This window comes from Molothrus ater, chromosome 2, assembly GCF_012460135.2.
Source record: "Molothrus ater isolate BHLD 08-10-18 breed brown headed cowbird chromosome 2, BPBGC_Mater_1.1, whole genome shotgun sequence".
Classification (NCBI taxonomy): Eukaryota; Metazoa; Chordata; class Aves; order Passeriformes; family Icteridae; genus Molothrus; species Molothrus ater.
Window position 1 is genome coordinate 20,279,989 of NC_050479.2, and position 18,695 is coordinate 20,298,683.

Genomic DNA, 18,695 nt, shown 5'->3' on the forward strand with positions numbered 1-18,695 from the left:
CTGAAATTTGAGACCTCATCTATGCTACTCACTGATTTCTGCCTTTCCTCAGAGCACAGAAAAATAGGTTAGGCATTGTAGCTCTTCATTAAGTGGCAAGATAGTATAAATCTAACCTGAAACTGTCCACAGTTACCCATTTGCACAGCAGGATGAATCTCTGTTCTGCCTGCCTCTCAAAAATGCTTTGTACTGCAAGAGAATTTTGAGACACAAACATCATAATACTCAGATTGAAATTTGGAATTTAAATTCTATTTCTAATGGTCATTTATTATGAAAAGCACATATCACATTAGGAAGGAATCTCACAGTATGCCCATGAATTGTCTATGAGTCTGCAAACCTCTATCACAGATCTGTTTCTTTCAAGTTTTGTAACCAGTAGCCTTTAAATTTTATTTTACATAAAGTTTTGACATTGTCTGATATACAGAGCTGAATTACTACTGAGTTCTAAAAGATTGTCTTCATGAGTGGCTTGCTGGTAGAACATTCTTTAAAAGCTGAAAGCTGTCTGTAAATAACAACAGCTTCCATAATGTGTTCTGTGCCCAGTAAACACAGAGGCCAAGAACTCTGTCAGTCTTTCTCTGTTACATTTTCCAACTTTACATATGTGCACACATGGATACACTTCCACTTGCATCTATCTATTTCTGGCTGTAAAACCATATAAAATGTTGTGAATAGATATACTCTTCATAAATGCTATTTTTTTTTATGTAAATATCTACAATAAGAGGCTGGGGAATCCATTAGACCAGGAGCCGTTCCAAATATACAGTGATGGAACTGTATGTATGGGCGATTGACTGCCATTGCATTTATATCACAGTAGGAAAAACTTACGAAGATTAAAAAGTTCATTTTAATAGGGTATTTTCCTGATTTGTTTATGATATTGGTACTGCCTTCTTCTACTTATTTCCTGTGTGTTATACTTCTGTGGTAGGCATCAAATGTAAACCAAATATAAACCAAAAAGGTTTATAAATGGAAAATTTTCCATCTCTTTCCCAGCTGGCATCTCAGCATGAGGACATAAATCAAAAAGTTGCATCCATTAAATTTACTGGCTTAGATTACTTTCTGGCAAAGTCTAAAGTGCAAGAGCCAAAGGTTTCCCTGAAGCCCATGCTCTACCCTGTTTGGCCTCCCATGATTTGTTTCAGGTTCTGAAGAATGCATACCTGGGGACTGTCAGCAAAGGTGCCTCCCCAGCCCTCCTGGCTTTACTGCTCACGTTCGTTTTCTGAGGTTTAAACTGAGTTCATTAATCCAAACAGTAGATTGATGGGATCTCCATAATCCTCCAGTTCTTAAGCAATAAAGAATGCCTTGTGCTGGGATATGAAAAATCTCAGACTGCTAGTGTCTCCACTGAGCCATTTCTTAAATGCCCACTCTTTATGGTTCACTTCACATAGCAAGAATTTAAAAGGTGTCTTGGCTGTGGGTTGATAAAATGAACTAGCGACTTTAAGTAGTGTCTCAGTAAATGGAACAACACTTTAAAAGGTACAGAAGCAAAGCTCATATTGGTTGTTGGGTGCCTGGGAATGCTCTAAATGTCCCTCTGTGTGTTCTGTGTGCTATGACTGATGTGCTCTGTTCAAAATTGCAGGTTTATGCAACTCAGCCGACAGCTGGATGATTGTTCCTAATATCAAACAGAACCACTACACGGTGCACGGGTTACAGAGTGGCACCAAGTACATCTTCATTGTCAAGGCCATCAATCAGGCTGGCAGCCGCAGCAGCGAGCCTGGCAAGCTCAAGACAAACAGTGAGTAACACCAGATCAGGATGCACGGAGTCTTCTCCTTTCTGGCCTTCCTTTTAGGTCTTATCTTTGGAAAATACAAGAGGACAGATAAGCTCAACTTTTTTAGGTGGTTTCCAAAATGAAAGCCACTTATTTAATACAATTCAAGACTGTCTTAGTCTTCTATAGTGCAGAAAATATGTTGGGGTTTTTTTGAGAGATATATCTGTAGTTTGATCACTGGAAATATCATATAGGAACAAAGCCATCATACATGAAATGGTTGGAAATACTCTTTTGTGGTTTTGTTTTAATATCCTCTCTATTCTTTTTTCTCTACAAAGCAAAAGCTTTTCTTATGTTTGCAGTGAAACATTTTATTTCTGTGGTGTTCATAAGATAATTGCTAGTCTAATTTTATCCTCCAGAATTATCTCTTTTTTAGGACACTGGAAAATTTCTTAGCTGCAACCCCCTCATTTTTTATCGAGTTCAGCAAGGTGATAGACTAGTCAGAGATCCCACTTCAAAAAAACAATGGTTACTCAAATTATTAGCAGATGTAGAATAGCAATTTTAAGACTAGTTTTTAGCTGTTTTTTCCTCTTGCACAAGCTAATCCTTCAGTCATGTAGTCATCATGGGCAGTTCTGAGGGCTGGAAAGAAAACACAGGAATTTGTGCATCTTTTGAAACCTGCTTATTGTAGGGGAGGGTGCTTGAAGAGGATGGTAGTGAGTGGTGCAAGAGGGAGTCTGAAGAGAAAGGCATGTACACCTTTCTGCTTTCCTCCTGTTTGCTATTAACCTGTGTGATGTGACCAGAGACAATTTAGTACAGAGAGACATCCTTCAGATACTGCTCCAGCACACAAAGGCTACTAAGCATTCAGAAAGGCAGGAAGGAGGTTATGTTACTGCTGTCAGGTAGTAAGAAATAGCCCCCAAATATTTTGCAAAGGGTTTATTCTATGTTTGGTCATAATATGTAGTTAAATGCACATTGCAAAAGTAGATAACCCTGAACAGTCTACGTTTTACTTTAAGTACGTGTGCCACTGCCTCACGCAGGCTTCATGATAGATCTAATTTAAATTTTCTGAGCATGCCATCAAATCTTCTGATTACATGTTTTTCCCCTTGGTATGCAAGACAGTAAGAAGAGAAAAGTGCTTTGCTGGACCACTTGTGGAGTTGTAGTCTTCTAGTTGTCTCTTGGTGGAGGCAAATGATCATTCTGCTTTCTGACAAAATGAGCAAGCCTGTCAGAATTTTGGTGGGCTTTATATATCTACAAGATTTGGTTTACCAAAAAGCTTCCTGTTATTGTCTACAAACCTTGTGCTACAGCCGAAGATACTTGCCAAGAGCAACAGCCTGAGTAATGTTATTGCACCATATTATTTGGACCAAGTTACAGTTCACTTCCTTCCTTTTAATGCACAGTATCCAGCACCACATGGGCATCCTTCCAAAGCAATCCTGAATTGTTGACTGTGCTTCTTACAAATAAAGCTGTCAGTGAACAAAGAGACAAGCCTAGTTCTTCTTATTTTCAAACTCATTTTGTGGGATTTGAAAACATACTTTTTGTAGGAATGATGAAGATGTTATTATGGAGCTTTGCCCCTAGAGAATTAATGGAACACAAGTTATTCTAAATCTAATATGCTGTGAAAAAAGCAACCCTCAGACCTTTATTAGCATGTATATTGGTTTCAATTACATGCAAGAATTAGAGTATTCTGGTTACCTCTAGGTCAGAGATAATGGACATGATGATTATGCTGGGCTCTTTTCAGGGATTATCAACACGGGGAAGTTAGTGCACAATGAAGTTGACAGTAAACTGACAATGCAATAGAAACTAGCTATTGCAGGGAGCTGGATAGGTTAGTCTGTCTCAAGAATGCTTGAGAGGAGGAAATTAATATGGTTATGTAATCCTGTGGGCTTCTTAGAGGCTTGCTAATCCACTCTCCTTTTAAAAGTCAAAGCCAAACCATTCTTCTGTCATCTTTGTCTCTGCATCTCTAGGTCAGCCATTTAAACTGGACCCCAAATCTGCTCACAGAAAATTGAAAGTGTCTCATGATAACTTGACAGTGGAGCGGGATGAAACATCATCCAAGAAGAGTCACACACCAGAGCGATTCACGAGCCAGGGGAGCTACGGGGTAGCTGGCAACGTGTTCATCGACAGCGGGCGGCACTACTGGGAAGTGGTGATAAGCGGCAGCACGTGGTACGTATATAAAAATATAGGTGGAAAGAAGCTCTGGTTCCCACCACATAGGTGCTGGCACAGTTTCTCTGACAGAGACCAGTAGCAGAGACATCAGGAACAGTATAAGGGCAGGCCAAGCATGCATTTTCAAATAGTTTGTCAGATGAGTTTCCCAATCTCCAGAACTTTTGGACTCCAGAAATAAACTTGTCAGATTATGCATCTTTGTATTTAGCAGCCTTCACAGGACTTTTACTCCACAGCTGGGGTTGGTTGTTTTTTTGAACCCACATAGAGTATATATTAAGTCTTTTTTTTTTAATTGGAGGGATCATCATCTTGTTTACATAGAGATAACTTTGTAAATGTGATCACTTTTACTAAATGTAGAAGATTTTCTGTCCTACACTATAAAAAAAAAATAAAACTCAGGACAACTTGATGATCCAGTTTAACAGGGGCAGAGGTCAGATTTGCTTTTGGGAAGGGGACATGAAGCAGCAGAGCTGTAGGTCTGTGCCCCAGGGAATGAAGCAAGGGGCAGGAAACAAAAGACTGCTTTCCTTCACTTCTGAATGATCCTCTGTGTCATACAGGGGTGTATTTCAGAGGGCCTTTAGTCAATGGAAGAGATGTTATCCTTTGGTATTCAAAGACATCATGATGAAAGTTAATGGAGTGGAAAAATCAGTGGGGTCTTCAGGTATTTCCCACTGTCTCAAAGAAGTAAAATGCTGTTTGTGCCAGTGCTAAGGAATGAGGGAAAAAAACCTTATGGTAGATTAATCTCTGTTGGTTGAAGGTCCAACAAATACTGCAGTGTCTCTAGAACGTGAGGAACTTTTACATTTCTGTTATATATGACAAATCAGGTATTTTTCCTCAGTATCCTTTAATAAGAATATTTTCACAATCCTTCTGCCCTGCACATCTTGCCATAAATTATGGTTTGCAGAGCAAATGTCTTCACCTACAGTTGCTTAACTTGGCCTGAAACCCAGTCTCAAAAATGTTCATTTGAATCTGAAAACCACACCAACATCTGGCAAAACATATTTAAAAATGGCAAAATGGGGGGGGGGCAGGGAGAGGGGAGAGAGATGTTTAATGTGTCCTTTGATGTTTATTCTTGCATTCCTTCTTCAGGGCCACATATTAAAGGAGCAAGGAGAGATCAGATTAGCTGACAGATAGCAGTGTATTTTAAAATCAATGAATTCCTCTGTATTCATCTGTTGGAAAGGGAAATTTGAGGTCCATTGATTTAAACCCTGAGTTGCTGAGTATTCAACAATCTTCCTTTTCAATACCAGAGGCAAGCCCTCAAAAAAAATTGCCATAGCTGCCAAACTAGAAATAATAATATGAGTTTCCCTGACCTCTCAGACCCAAAAGAGAGACAAAGCATTAATTAAGCCTCTGCAGATGTTGTGGTGAAACGTTGTTTAATTAGAGCTTAACTCAGGGCAGTAAGAGGCGGGGGCATTCCAGTGAGTCCTCTGGGCTAACATTTGACTTCACTGAAAGACAAAATGGCAGGAAGCATTTGTTTCCTCGAGATGTTCTTTTGTTTTGCAGGTATGCTATTGGTATTTCCTACAAGTCAGCGCCGAAGCATGAGTGGATTGGAAAGAATTCTGCCTCCTGGGTGCTCTGCCGCTGCAATAACACATGGGTGGTGCGGCACAACAGCAAAGAAATCCCCATCGAGCCCGCGCCTCACCTCCGGCGCGTCGGGATTTTGCTGGACTACGACAACGGTTCCCTTGCCTTTTACGATGCTTTGAACTCCCTACACCTTTACACTTTTGACATTACATTTGGCCAGCCAGTGTGCCCCACGTTCACGGTGTGGAATAAATGTTTGACCATTATAACTGGCTTGCCCATCCCTGACCACCTAGACTCCTCCGAGCAGCTCGCGTGACTGCTGAAAGCCAAAAGGTAGGAGGGCACATCTTCCAGGGCGGCCAGGCGGGGCCACCAGGAGCTCACCCGGAGCTGGCGATCCACGTGGCATCCCACACAATGCTGCCAAATTTGGGCAAAACTGACAAGGAGAGAAAATCTCTTCCTGTGTATTTTGTACTGAAGGACAAGAAGTGGCTTTAATAATACCTTAGAACTCTTTTTTTTCAGTTGCTTTTGTTTGGTTCGTTTTGTATTTCATCTCCTACAGGAAGATTTATAAATTATTTATAAAAATGAAAAAAAAAGAGAAAAGTGAAAGCCTAGTATGGACATCTGGGAAATGACTTCTTGTTTTTTGGGAGGGGGGGTTTTTTGCACATTCATGGTCCTCTTAATTAAAGTTTCATCAGCCTTTTGAATAATTTTATTTTACAGTGGATAATAGAAGAAAATTGGAAAGATGAAAACTGCATAGTGGACAAGTCAGTATACTTCAGGTTTTACTTGTAGCAACATTAGTGGTCTCATTACCAGCCTTGTAGAGTGTGAGAGCTCTCAATTTCTACCTTGCACATGGGAATGTGCAGACCAAAAGAACAAAAATAGGCAAGCGAGGAAGTGGAGCTCGCCAACACAGCAAAAGAATAAAGTTTAATTTACTTCTGTTCACAGGGCAATGCTCTCTCAGTTCATAAAAAACATGTGGAATATCTCCTAGAAATGTGAGTGGATAAATCATCTGGTGATTTATTTTATTGATGGCAGTATTCTCATCTACCAGTGCTTCACTTTCGTCTTTGGGAAACTTTATAGAATCACTGAGGATGTGGAAGCCCGATACCATCTCTGAGAATCAGCAGCACTGGAGGAGAGCAGCCAATCCAAGGTCTGACCGTAGACTAATTTGATAAAGCACGGCATCATTTAAGGATTGATTGTAATGGAAGATGTCACAGTTCTGATGGCAGACATGTGAATGCTTATTGCTGATTTTACAAGGTTCAACATAGCAAGCCCAGCCAACCACTCGGAAGTGAGACATGCGCCACTTTACCATTGGTTTTAAATTAAATACAAATGTTTCATTGTCATACACTGTGTAGTGTCTACAACAAAGCAAGGAAATCTGTTTTGCATGTGCTGTATGGAGAAACACTGCAGCTGGAGTTTGTTCATAGTTATCATTGTCCCAGGTTGTTTGGGAAAGCACAGTTCACTTTGTGAATGAAAAGTAAAGAGTAAGCTTTCAGCAGCAGTAGAAATCTGCATAGGGAGACCCAATGTTCATCCCGGTGTTGGTAGAAGAGCTTCAGTGAAGGCAATAGAGGTTCTATGTACTTTATCTCAGAGCTGAATCAGGTGCATTTTTTTCTCTTTCTCTTTACAGATAAAAGCTTTTTGTAATTATTGCGATGCTCATGTATAAATGATCATTTTGGGAGATGATTGAGGCATATGACAACTTTAAAAGAATGCTTTTCCTGCAGTGTTTTGTTGTTACTATGCAAGTGGTGAATATCTGCCTGTGTAGAGAAAAGATAAATTGAATATCAGCTTTAAAGATTTGCTCGGTAATTTATAACCATGCTTTAGGTGTCTTTTGAAAAAGATGCTTTAATGCACTTTGTTCAGTAATGGGCCCAAAATAAAATGGTCCCAAGCTCAGCTTCAGATTTTTTAAATACTGATTCTCCAGGTACAAAGCTCTACTACAGTTTGCCTTATGATTATATCAAAAATTTATGAACAAGATGAAGAGAATACATACATGCCTGTTTGGGTTTTTTTTAATAGAAAATAAATGCCTTTCCATGTTTCTTTGATTTCCCTTTACATGCCCTGCTAACTGCTGAATTAAATGGAGAAAAATCTGGCAGTGTATTGCTGATACCATGGCTTTCAGCTGGGCAGCATCCCATAGCTCACAGGTAGGAGCCACTGATCTTTCCCAAGTAGACATAAAAAGACAAAGTGTGTACATATAGTGAACCTCACTGTTTATCATAGTATCATTAATAATCAAGAAACGTATACCCTCAAAAATGACAAAGTAAATCAGTCCCCAAGCATCTGAGTACAATGCTACTGGTACAATCTGATATACAATGCCCAGATGACCTGGCCTGGGATGTTTGGGAGCTAGTTGAGATGGTATGAAAATTTTGAAAATTAGTTGATAGAAGATGTCTGATCCAAAGCAGTGATAAAAGGATGCATGAAGAAAAGACTTTTATTCTAGGGTTATTGCCAAGTTTCTGCCTAAAAGGAAAGAGTGATTACCAAAGTACATGTAGCAAGGCTGTGTGTCTTCTCTTTTGCAAGAAATATTAGATCTAGAAGCTGATTTCAGTAGTGGATAAACTGAAAACACTGCTCAGTGTTTGCTTATACAATGTTGGCAGAGATTGAGCTGGATGGAAATACAACCATTGAATTTGGAGAGGTCCCAAATGATTTCACATATTTCATTGTAAAGATAGAGCATGAGTCTAAAGACAGATTGTGGTTTTGGCCAATGGAAAAGGGATGGTCTTTCATCTACAGACCTTGGTGTATCATCTTTATTTTAACACAGAATACTTCATTTGGAGCTAAGCCACATTTCTCCAATTAACTCAGTCAGTACTCTGTGCACATATGTTTGTGTATATATGTACACATATGTATGGGTATACACACACCAGCATATGCACAAATATAGTGTGTAATTTGTGTATACACACACATATGTATATACACAGACAAAGTGACAGCAACTAGTCAGGTGTTTCTTTTTTGCTTGTTTCTTGGAAAATTTCGTATTCTGTATGACAATGAGGAAACAAGTTTGCTATGAATAGTATTCTTCTGGACATTTTTTAACAAACAAAATCTGTTTATTTTACAATACTTGATTCAATGCCTGATTAATCAATAAAAACTTCCATTTGAAAATGTAGCTTCTGTGGTCTGTGGCATTTTGCATGGTCCATAGTAATGAATTGAAATCCGGGGGAACAAGTAATCCTTGTATAAAAATAAAATATGGTACTTTAATGTAGCAAGCAGTCTTAGATAAGGATTTTTCCCTTTTTTTGAAAGTTTTGTGACTAGGAATGAAGTAACATTATATAATGCTGTGTTTAACAAATGCAGATTTTTGAGGAATAATCAGCTGAGGTGAAAGCAATGCAAGTGGTAGATAAAGCCTATGTTGGTATAATGATTGTTTCAAAAGTGTACTTAAAACCCAATTTGGGGTTCAGCAGAATTAGAGCAAACAATAACACAATCTCTTTAGGAGATAGTAGCAGCTCAGAGTAGTGTTGGGCTTGAGGAAATGGAAGGGTGGGGGACTATTTTTCTCTGAGACCAGATAAGATTTTCCATATGTTTGACTTTTATGTGTTAATGCACACCTAATAGGGAAAAAAAAATTGTGCTGAAATGGGCTGTATGTCATAAATTATTTAGTAGACTGTCTCCAGTCTACTGTATTTTTCCATTGTTGGCTTTCAGAGAGCAATAAAGTTGCTGTTTTTTCTGCCATTAGTTTATTTTTTATGACTTTTGGGTATCCCATTTTTCAATTGCTCCACAAAGAGACTCTCAGTTAGCAGAGGGTCCCAAGGGTAAGGTGCATAAAAGTCTCTCAGGTCTGGGTACGCTGTGAAAAGCAGGAAATCTGCAAGTACAGGTGAAAACACATTTTTCATTATTTTAGCAATAGTAGGTCACTAAACACCAGTGTGCATCATCTGTTTTAGTCCTGTGTCTTAATTGCAAACACTATATTCTTTACACATTAGAAAACACAACAGGACACTATTGAGAGCACAAATTAAAATGTCAGCTCATTAACCAGTTCATTTTGAGATGGCCAGACTTTATAGCTGAAGGACTGTGGGAGATTCCATTAAAATATTATTTAATAATACAGTAAATATTTCTTTTTTAATTGTTCTTATAAAACAGATGTCTAGTAGTTAGCAGTTGCTTTTAGCTGCAGCAGCACAATTTTCAGATAAGCCCATGAAACCAAACATAGTGAGGATTGCTAGTGGCTCTCATCTGTGTCACCAAAACTGAGGGTATTCATTTTAGTTGGAAAGGCTGTTTTAGTTTGAGGTTGAGGTGTGAAGAAGAGCTGACCCACACAGGAAGTGCTCACCAGTACCTCAGCTACTGACCAGGGCACACCTGGCCTGAAGGCCTTCAGTGGGGCAGCTTTGGGAAGCTGGTGATAAACAAAAATATGCACAATTTGCTTATGGAGTGATGTGCTGGGAGTTTAACTGTTACACCATTTCTCATGCATTTTCACATACTGATTTTTATAATACTGGAAGTGTGTCTTGAGATAGAGGGATGTAAAATACAGTATTTTCCTGTCTTACTGAGTTGCTTGCCCATATAGAAATGAGCACAATGGTTTTGTCTTCTCCACATTGAGGAAAATCCCACTCACTTCTAAGTGCTGATGTTGAACTACTTGTATTTAATATGCTTTCTGAAATTAAAGAAACCCTCTTTACATTTTAACTATTGATTTAGTACTTGATATAGTAAAAAATTAAGAGACTAAAGAGCAATGATGTTAAGAATGCTTTCAGTGTGGGCTAGACCCTTGGTTTGGACTCTGACGTTTAGGGCATCTGTGTACATAAATCAAATCTCTGTGCCAGAAACATTAAATTGTCATTCATGTGGGAGTTGAACAGTGCAGGTGCAAGTGTTTCCTTCTGAGGTAGGCTTTTGCATTAACTCCACTTTTTGAGTGGAATATTCTGTTTCTTTAATTTTTTAATTGGCTTTCTGATTCAAGTGCAGGCCCAGTTAATGAGACTTTAAATAATACAATCATTCATCATGTTACTAATTTTAGCAAGCCCTGCCATATCATGTGCCTCTGGCAGGTTGCTGAACACCTCAGCTGCAATCTTAACCTTTACAACCTCACCTCCAACATGAGGACTGATGCTTAAGATTTTGACCAAATGTGTAACTTTCCCAGGTGGAATTCGTCCTGCTTTGAGTAAGGAACTCAAGCACAAATCATGATACCAGTTAAAGGTGAGGGACACATATATTGCACAAGGGTGATATAGGAAAGATATGGGCTAGAAAACCATCACTATTGAGGCAGTTCTGGTTTAGAAGTGCAACAATATATTAGGAAGTTGTGAAGTCTTCTACTACAGTATGATCAACAGTGGCATTATTACTGCTGCCTGAGAGAGGAATGGAGTAGCAAAAGAGGGAGTTCTGGAGCAATGCTGAGAGAGATCACTCAGAGTGACAGGGCAGCTGAAAACCTACCACCACTGCCTTCCTTGGCACCATGCTGCAGCTCTGCAAAGCAAGCCTGCACCTATTCATCCTTTTGTTCCAGCTCAGTCTCAACCCACATTCCCAAATGACAGGAAAAATAATATTGCAATTACATATCTGAAAGCCTAACCTGAATAAAAGCAGCAGGGCAGGGATGACAGCCCCGGGCCTTGATCCTCCTTTATTCACCCAGATTTTTGCAACTGCTGACTTCAAAGGAGATAGTCCTGATTTACACAGAGGTAGGTACAAGCCCATGAATCTTCACTTTCCAAAGAGTCAAACCCAAGTGGAGCAGGAGCCCCTGTGAGAACAGCTCAGACTTCCCAGTAAATCATGTCTTTGGAGAAAGCACTTTAGCTGCTAGCAAAACTGCAGTTTCTCATGAGCTGTTTCCCAAGGCCAGCACAGGTGTGTTTTAAAATGTCTGGTTCTTTTAAAATGTATGGCTCAGTAACATTATTCTTGGGTGAATTGTTCAGACAATGCTTTGCTGTTTCCTCCAAGTGCGGGAACTATTCTCTTAGCAGGTGTTGTGTTACTTTTATAAAATCTTGAGATTCACAAGTTATAATATAATGCTCTATCTAGCATAAGACTATTGTTCTTGGACTTCCATTTAAAAAGGGATAATAGCTAAAAAGTTTAGAAGACTGCTTCCTGTACCTGTCCTAATTTACATAGTTATTTGAATTCATGGAGATACTTCCTCTTAAGGAATAGCACCTCATTTCTTGTTAATATACATGGACAGATAGTAATTAGGAGTATTCCTGAAAATTATGAACCATTACAATATTTTATAATCAAACCTTTAAAAGGCAGCAGATGGAGGCTTTGTGTTTTGTATAGTCATTGAACAGGAAAAAACCAGCTATAGCTGTTTAGATCACTGAAAGGTAAGAAATGGCAGCTAACTGCTACATGACAGGATGGGAAAAGTTTTCATTAGCAATTTTTTACTTCACTCTCTTTTTTTTTTTACTTGGAAAACAGACAATTCCACTTGAAAATGTTTCTCTGATATTCTTCTTTTTCTTCACCTTTCTTTTGTTTTCAGTCTCATTTTTAATTTTTAAATATTAGGCAAGAAGTGTGAGTTTCAAAAAGTTGGCTTTATTTTTTATTTTCTTTAAAATTACCATTTTCAGGATGTGGACAAGAAATCAAATGAGAAGTCAAAATACTAATGCAATAATGTAACTTGAATGTTGAGAATATTTTTGAAGCATAATTTAAAGAAAGAATGCAGATAAACCTGTCACTCTTCTACAAATACTGAATTATTTGGTTTCATTATTCTGGGCTTAATAGCATTTCTCTCTAATTAAAACAGCACTAGGAGACCTGATTAAGGAGCACAAGCAGAGAGATAGTAGATTATTTTAGGATAACCCTGGAACCAGCTCCCTTTAATAGCAGTAATTTATATACTCAACCTCATTAATGCCAGCTTGGGGTTTGGGGTTGTTTTTTTTTATTATTGAATTGTGTGTCCTCACTAACAGTAGTTCATAGCCTAGAAGTATGTGTCTCACTTGGGAAGCATAGATTCCAATCCCTTATTCTATTGGGATTCTATTCCTTTATGGAATAGTAAAAAAGTCCTCCCTGTGGCAGGTGTGAAGGTGATGCCAACACAGTGAGAACATCTCCCATCAGCAGAGGATTGTTTGATCTATATTTCTGTTGTCTTGTTTATGCAAGTACCAGTGATGGCCACAGGATGAAGTAGATTCATCCAGATTTGTAGGTACGGGAAGATGTGAAAAGCCTCTGTTGCATTAATATTTACAACCAGTGGCACACACAACCCAGAATTAGAAATGAGCAAATGGAGATTTGTTCCTTTATACAATCAGTCACATATTCTTTTAATTTCTTCCAGTGACTGTAGCCTCTGTCTCAATTTTTCCATCAGTTTACATTGACATGCTCCCTGAACATTTCTTAAAGTTGGTGAGGTTTTTTTACATATTAGGTTTTAGTCAAGCAAACATTTTTTTAAAACAAACATTGCTGATATAATGTCAGCAGGTTATGGTAAGGAGTGGAGATGAGGAGCAATTTAGAACCCAGAACAGGTACAAATTGAATTCAGAATAGAATAATACTGTTTCTCTTCTAACAGTGTAGTCATAGAATTACTACATTGCATATATTTTGACAAACAGGGTTTATTATTGAGGAAATTAGAATAAACCTTTGAATTATATACACAAAAAGAGAAGAAAAAATTTATTTATTCACAATCAATAATTCCAATTTTCCTACTTCCTTCCATGGGAGGGATGAAAGAGGAATGATTTGTCTTTCCATTTTTATGAAGTCACTGCTCCATATTAGTGTTACTTGGAAATCTCTCAGGATGAAGAAATTTCATATGAACAAGCACAGCATTCTCAATAATCTTGAAGTCTGCATAAGCCATTAGCCAGTTTTAAGGCTGGCAGTTACTCATCAAGTTATGAATGCTTTCATGTTTCTACTGTGCCAGTAGAAACATGTAGCATTAAAAAAAAATGATCAATCAGCTACAAAGCTGCTACTTGGGATAGGGAAAGGAAAATATTTTCATGGACCTGTACTCGTGCTGGTTCTCATGCACAGAGAAGCCCTAAGTCCTGACAACCTTTTATCTGTTTTTGGAATTCCAAAGCTCTGCAAATCATGGTTGGTGTATATGGGTACAGCTCACCCCAGTGTCCCCACTGTCCCAGTTATTTCTGCTTCCCCACAAGCAGAAGGAGAAGCAAGGCAGCTCCCAAAGGTCTTCATCTCTGATGCTTCCCTGACATTTCTCATGGCAGGAACAGTAAAGGCACGGGATGGCCACACCTTGTGTGGCAGCAGAATTACACCATGAAGTTTTAAGCAGGCTTCTCTAGGATAGGACCCTACCCCACAGAAAGAGAGGCTGAACTGGCTCCAGTAACAAGGTCCAGACATTTTTTAAGTAACTTGTCCAGCTTCTGCCATGGACAGGAAAGGAAAGGGAAATCTGCTGCAGGACAGCCTATGTAAATGGCACATTTTCTAAAGGCATGTCCAAAAGGATCAAAGAGAAAATTTTAACATAATTCATCCTCATAGGTAGGTCTGCATAAGGAGGATGGATACATTTTTCCATGTTTCCATGGAAGCATGGAAAGCTGCCTCCTTGGATGTCAGGTTTGGCACTGTTTGTGGGCAGGCAGCCCCTCATTTCATTTGAAGAGTGAAAAACCATTTTCCCACAATTTTTCTTCTCATTCTCCTAAAAGTTTGACAAATGGGAAGAAAAAATTGTCAAATTTCATTTCATGAAGGCTCCTATCACTGATCTTCATTGTCAATGCAAAGAAAATGCAAAAACTAACAAAAAAACTAAAGAAAATACAGCAAAACCTCTGTGTGCAAAACTTTAATTTGTTACAACTGACATATCTGACATATTTTTAATCTGCTACTATTAAAACAGTAATGGATTAATAGTACTGTTATGAAGCAGAAACAGGGTGGAAGATTTATCATGACTGGAACTCTGACAGAGAAAGAGAGAAATAGAAATAAAAGGCAGAAAGAACATCCCTGGGAAATACACCTAGGAAGGTAAAACCAGAAAGCATTGCTACCCCAGTGCAGTGAGTCTGGTAGACACTCATCTGGAAGACTGCAAAATTCTGGTCTAAAAGAAAGATGATATTCAATAACACGGGATCAGAAAATGGCTCATCTTAAGAGAAAGCTAAGGAGGAGCTTGGGTGATAAGGGGAGATGTAAATGTGGCAGTGTAACTATTGCTGTCTGAATAGAGATAACAAAGTGGTTGTGCTTTTAAATACATGATTAGGGATAGCTCCAGGAAAGGAGAGTCACAGTTCTGAACAAAAGTTAAAATTGGTACAAGAATAAATTCGGTCAGCTCTTTTATGAACAGTTAGATCTATAGAAATCAAGACATTTACTTTATGGGATGGCAAGAGGAATAAAGAAACCTTGCTGATTCGAGAAGTTTTGTGTGTGAAATTAATCACCCTTCAGTCTTAATTAGCAAGTATTAGTCACCTAGGTATAAGCATGTTTTCTAGGCATCTTCCATAAGGAATGGGAAACAAATAGCACCTGCAATTGTTCATTTCAGGTATTCTAGCCACCTAACTCAGAGCAGGGAGAATCTCACTCCATGCCTGTACTTTCACTATTGGCCCTATGAGGAGTCACAGACAGCTAGAGTGTATTTGGTATCTGTCTTTTAGATAGCTCAAGTCAGATCAAGTGACTACCACTCCATATATTTAGAAAATGGTATATTGACATTTTTATAGTGGTGATTAGAGAGTGAATCCATTTCTTTGGATATAATACAGGAATTTATAGACAGCTCCTGTCTTAAAATCCTTACTATGCTGAAGTACGAAGGCAATTTTTCACTGGCCTCAGTGAAGCCTACATTTTGTCTCTTAGATATGAATCAGGTGAAATATTGTAGGTCAAAGTCATATTAAATCTCTCAAAGACATCTCTCGACAAGGAGTGTTCTGGCCACTGAGCCCTGTTTTTTCAAAAGAAGGCATTTATAATAATGCTTCAGTAAAGCAGCCATTCAGGCAGCATCAACAATAAATAAACTTTTATTTGACTACAGAACAAACTGGCTTGAGATTTTATGTGCTCATATGCATTCTATTGCATTGATCCTGTGCACAAGTATTTTGGATTCTAAATTGATTTGCTTACCCAATGCTGAAAAATGCTACACATTAATAGCATTTCCTGGGCCAAGTGATTTGGTTGTGTTAAGGAACCAAGAGCTCCTCAGCAAAACTGTCTTCTAACAGAGAAATAGCCAACAGTTAAAAGAAATGCATAAGAGATAGCTGAGAAGTGCTGGCTCTTAAATATATAAGTTGGATGCTGAGGTCAAAAATACTTGGTTTTTTATGTTATTTATTTAAATCTTCTGCAGAGGAAATGGGTCAGGTGCTCTGAAGGATAACTGGAAAGCCTTTTGATATTCACAGTAGATTGTTTTGAATGGCTGCCTTCCAGAAAATGAGCAGAAAAATATATTCTGTAGATGGATGTAAATATTCCTTTTTCCAGGGTTTTAACTTAGACTCACCTCTCTATATTGTATAGGTCACTTTCAGAGGTTTCATTTTATCTCTTTCTAAACAGCATGAGTATTATCTAATGATGCTGTGGTGAGGTATGCTTCATTCTTCAGGTTAATAGAGTGCACAGTTGAAAAAAACCTTCACATGCAAAGTATTGTTAACTGCTTGTTCATAAAAGGGAAGGAAATGACTCAGGCTGAAGAAATTTTGAAGTTAAGATTGTTGATGCTCTTCAGGCTGATAGAAAAAGAATTCTCAAATAAAAGGTGAAAGTTTCTTCAGGAAGCACTTTCTGTTGGGGAAGGGATTAACAATCCAGGAAGGTCAAATAAGGAAAACTGTCAGAAAATCACTCAAACTAGGGAAATATTTTGTAAAAAGTGTGACACAGAGGGAGTTGGTGGGGTTAAGGTAATGGTGAAAGGTGACTGAGATAGCCTGGTGTGCTTTGGAGGGACTTTGTGAGGATTTCTGTTCACAGAGAATATGGGAACAGTTTGTGAAACTGCACTGGCCCGTACTGCTTAGGGGTCTGGGAGTTGGAAGCAGCATCAGAAAATAATGGAACTGAAAAACAAGTCAAGAGAGAAGGAACTGGGAACAGAAAATAGCACAACATGGAAAACTTCTGTAAAATGAGTCTTCTTACTGCTGGATTTGTTACATTGATGAGTATTGAAATGGAGACAGCTTTTAAACTGTAGCTTATTTTCACAGGCTGTGGCAACATGATTCATTACTTCTGTTAATTTTAATTATTTGAACAAAAATGTTCCTCTGTTTCTGGTGCCTAAATCTCTATCTGCCTATAATCTTAATTTATGTGCAAGCAAGGCCTTACATCCTTAGGTATTTCCCATCCATAGAAGCATGGAATTAGTCCTATCTCCTCATAAAATTTGGGCTCTTCCACCAGCATGGTAAAGAATGTGGAGACACCTTTTTCTGTCTCTAGTTGAAACAGCCAAAGTGTTTTGGTAAATTATGTAACTTGATAGGTACTGAGGCCTCTTGGTTTGGGAGCTTGGTGGGTTGATGTGGCAGAAGCAGTGATGGTTTGTCTTTTACATGGAAGCAGGCACTGATTAGGTGATTAAAATTCAGATGGTTTTGTGCTGAATTGCTGGAATGGAATGTGTCTGAAGGGTGGTGAAGATGTTTGATGCTGGAGCATGAGGAAGTTTTGCCAAGGCATTGGTGAGGTGTCACTGTCAAAGAAGTTAGTGAATGTAACCACAGTCACTGTAATTAAAAAGGAATTTGACAAAATCTTTGTAAAGTTATTGTGCTCTGAATGGTGTTAAAATATGGAATTTATGTTAATGTAAATGAACTGATGTTTAGTTATTGGAATAAGATACTACAGATGTATTGTGGGATATATATAAATGAATGTGTAATCTAGATTATGTGGGTTATAAAAGATGGTGCTTTGACCATCTGTCAGTGGTTTGCTTTTACTGGGCTAAGGAAATTGTGGCTATGAAAAGAAATAGCAATTTATTAGCAACTTTTAGATTGTATGAATGTGTCTTGATTTTGTAATAAAGAATGTTAACTCTACTGCTTAATTTCTGCTAAAGTAAACCAGTGAATTTCAGTAGCGATTTTATTTTGGGCAGAATAGATCTTAACAAAACCAGGAGTGGTAATCAAACCTTATCTAATCTCAGTTTAAGATAATTGTCAACAGACAAATAAGTGAATCATAGCCTTGCTAATGAATTCCCATTGAAGGGAGGTCAAAGGGCATATCCAGCTGGAGGCAGGTCTCCAGGAATGTATCCCAGAGGTAGCCCTGAGGAAAACAGGGAAAGCTATAGTGAGGAAAAACAACATTTCTGACTTTTTATAATCAAGGATAAAATTTCTGACTTTTTATAATCAAGGATAACAGCTCTCCTGGCAAAGGGAAGGGAAGGGCTACCAGCCTCACACCTTCACATTAGATCAAAGTGACTCCCTGAAACAAAGCTGCTCACCCCTTCTCAGACAAGTTTCTCCTCCATGTAATTTCATAGGAACTGAAACAATTCTGAAGCAAAATGATTTTGTGGTATAGAACTATGGAAGTCAGGGGTAATAACAGCAAAGCTAAATTTGCAAAGGTGCACAGGTAAGGAGAGAACAAAGAGGGATTTTACTGGGATTAATGTGCTGTGGGAAAGATGAGTGAAATGAAGTTCAGAGGATTTTTTTCCTCTTACTGAATCAACATAGTTTTGGGATTATCTCTGAGTCATAAATTCCAATTAGCAGTATAAAAAATAACTTTTAACTGAAAGACAGCTTTCTATCATGTTCCCAAAGCCTTGCCTCAGATATACCCATCTAAACTTGCTCAGAACTACTCACCAAGTTCACTATAGAAGAATCACACC

The 18,695-nt window shown here is 38.3% G+C and overlaps 1 protein-coding gene across 5 annotated transcripts in view; it reads left to right on the plus strand.

Moving 5' to 3' along the window:
• Window positions 1-8,843, plus strand: part of MID1 (midline 1) — a 325,446-nt gene extending 316,603 nt beyond the window's left edge. For 4 of the 5 annotated variants that reach the window (XM_036388501.1, XM_036388509.2, XM_036388529.1 and 1 more), the window contains 3 exons: window positions 1,628-1,789; window positions 3,805-4,012; window positions 5,573-8,843. In XM_036388501.1, coding sequence (XP_036244394.1) covers window positions 1,628-1,789; window positions 3,805-4,012; window positions 5,573-5,921 — 719 coding nt within the window. In that variant the 3' untranslated portion in view covers window positions 5,922-8,843. The remainder of the gene's footprint in view (window positions 1-1,627; window positions 1,790-3,804; window positions 4,013-5,572) is intronic. The other variant, XM_036388519.1, reaches the window with a different exon arrangement.
• Window positions 8,844-18,695: the final 9,852 nt, after the last annotated feature.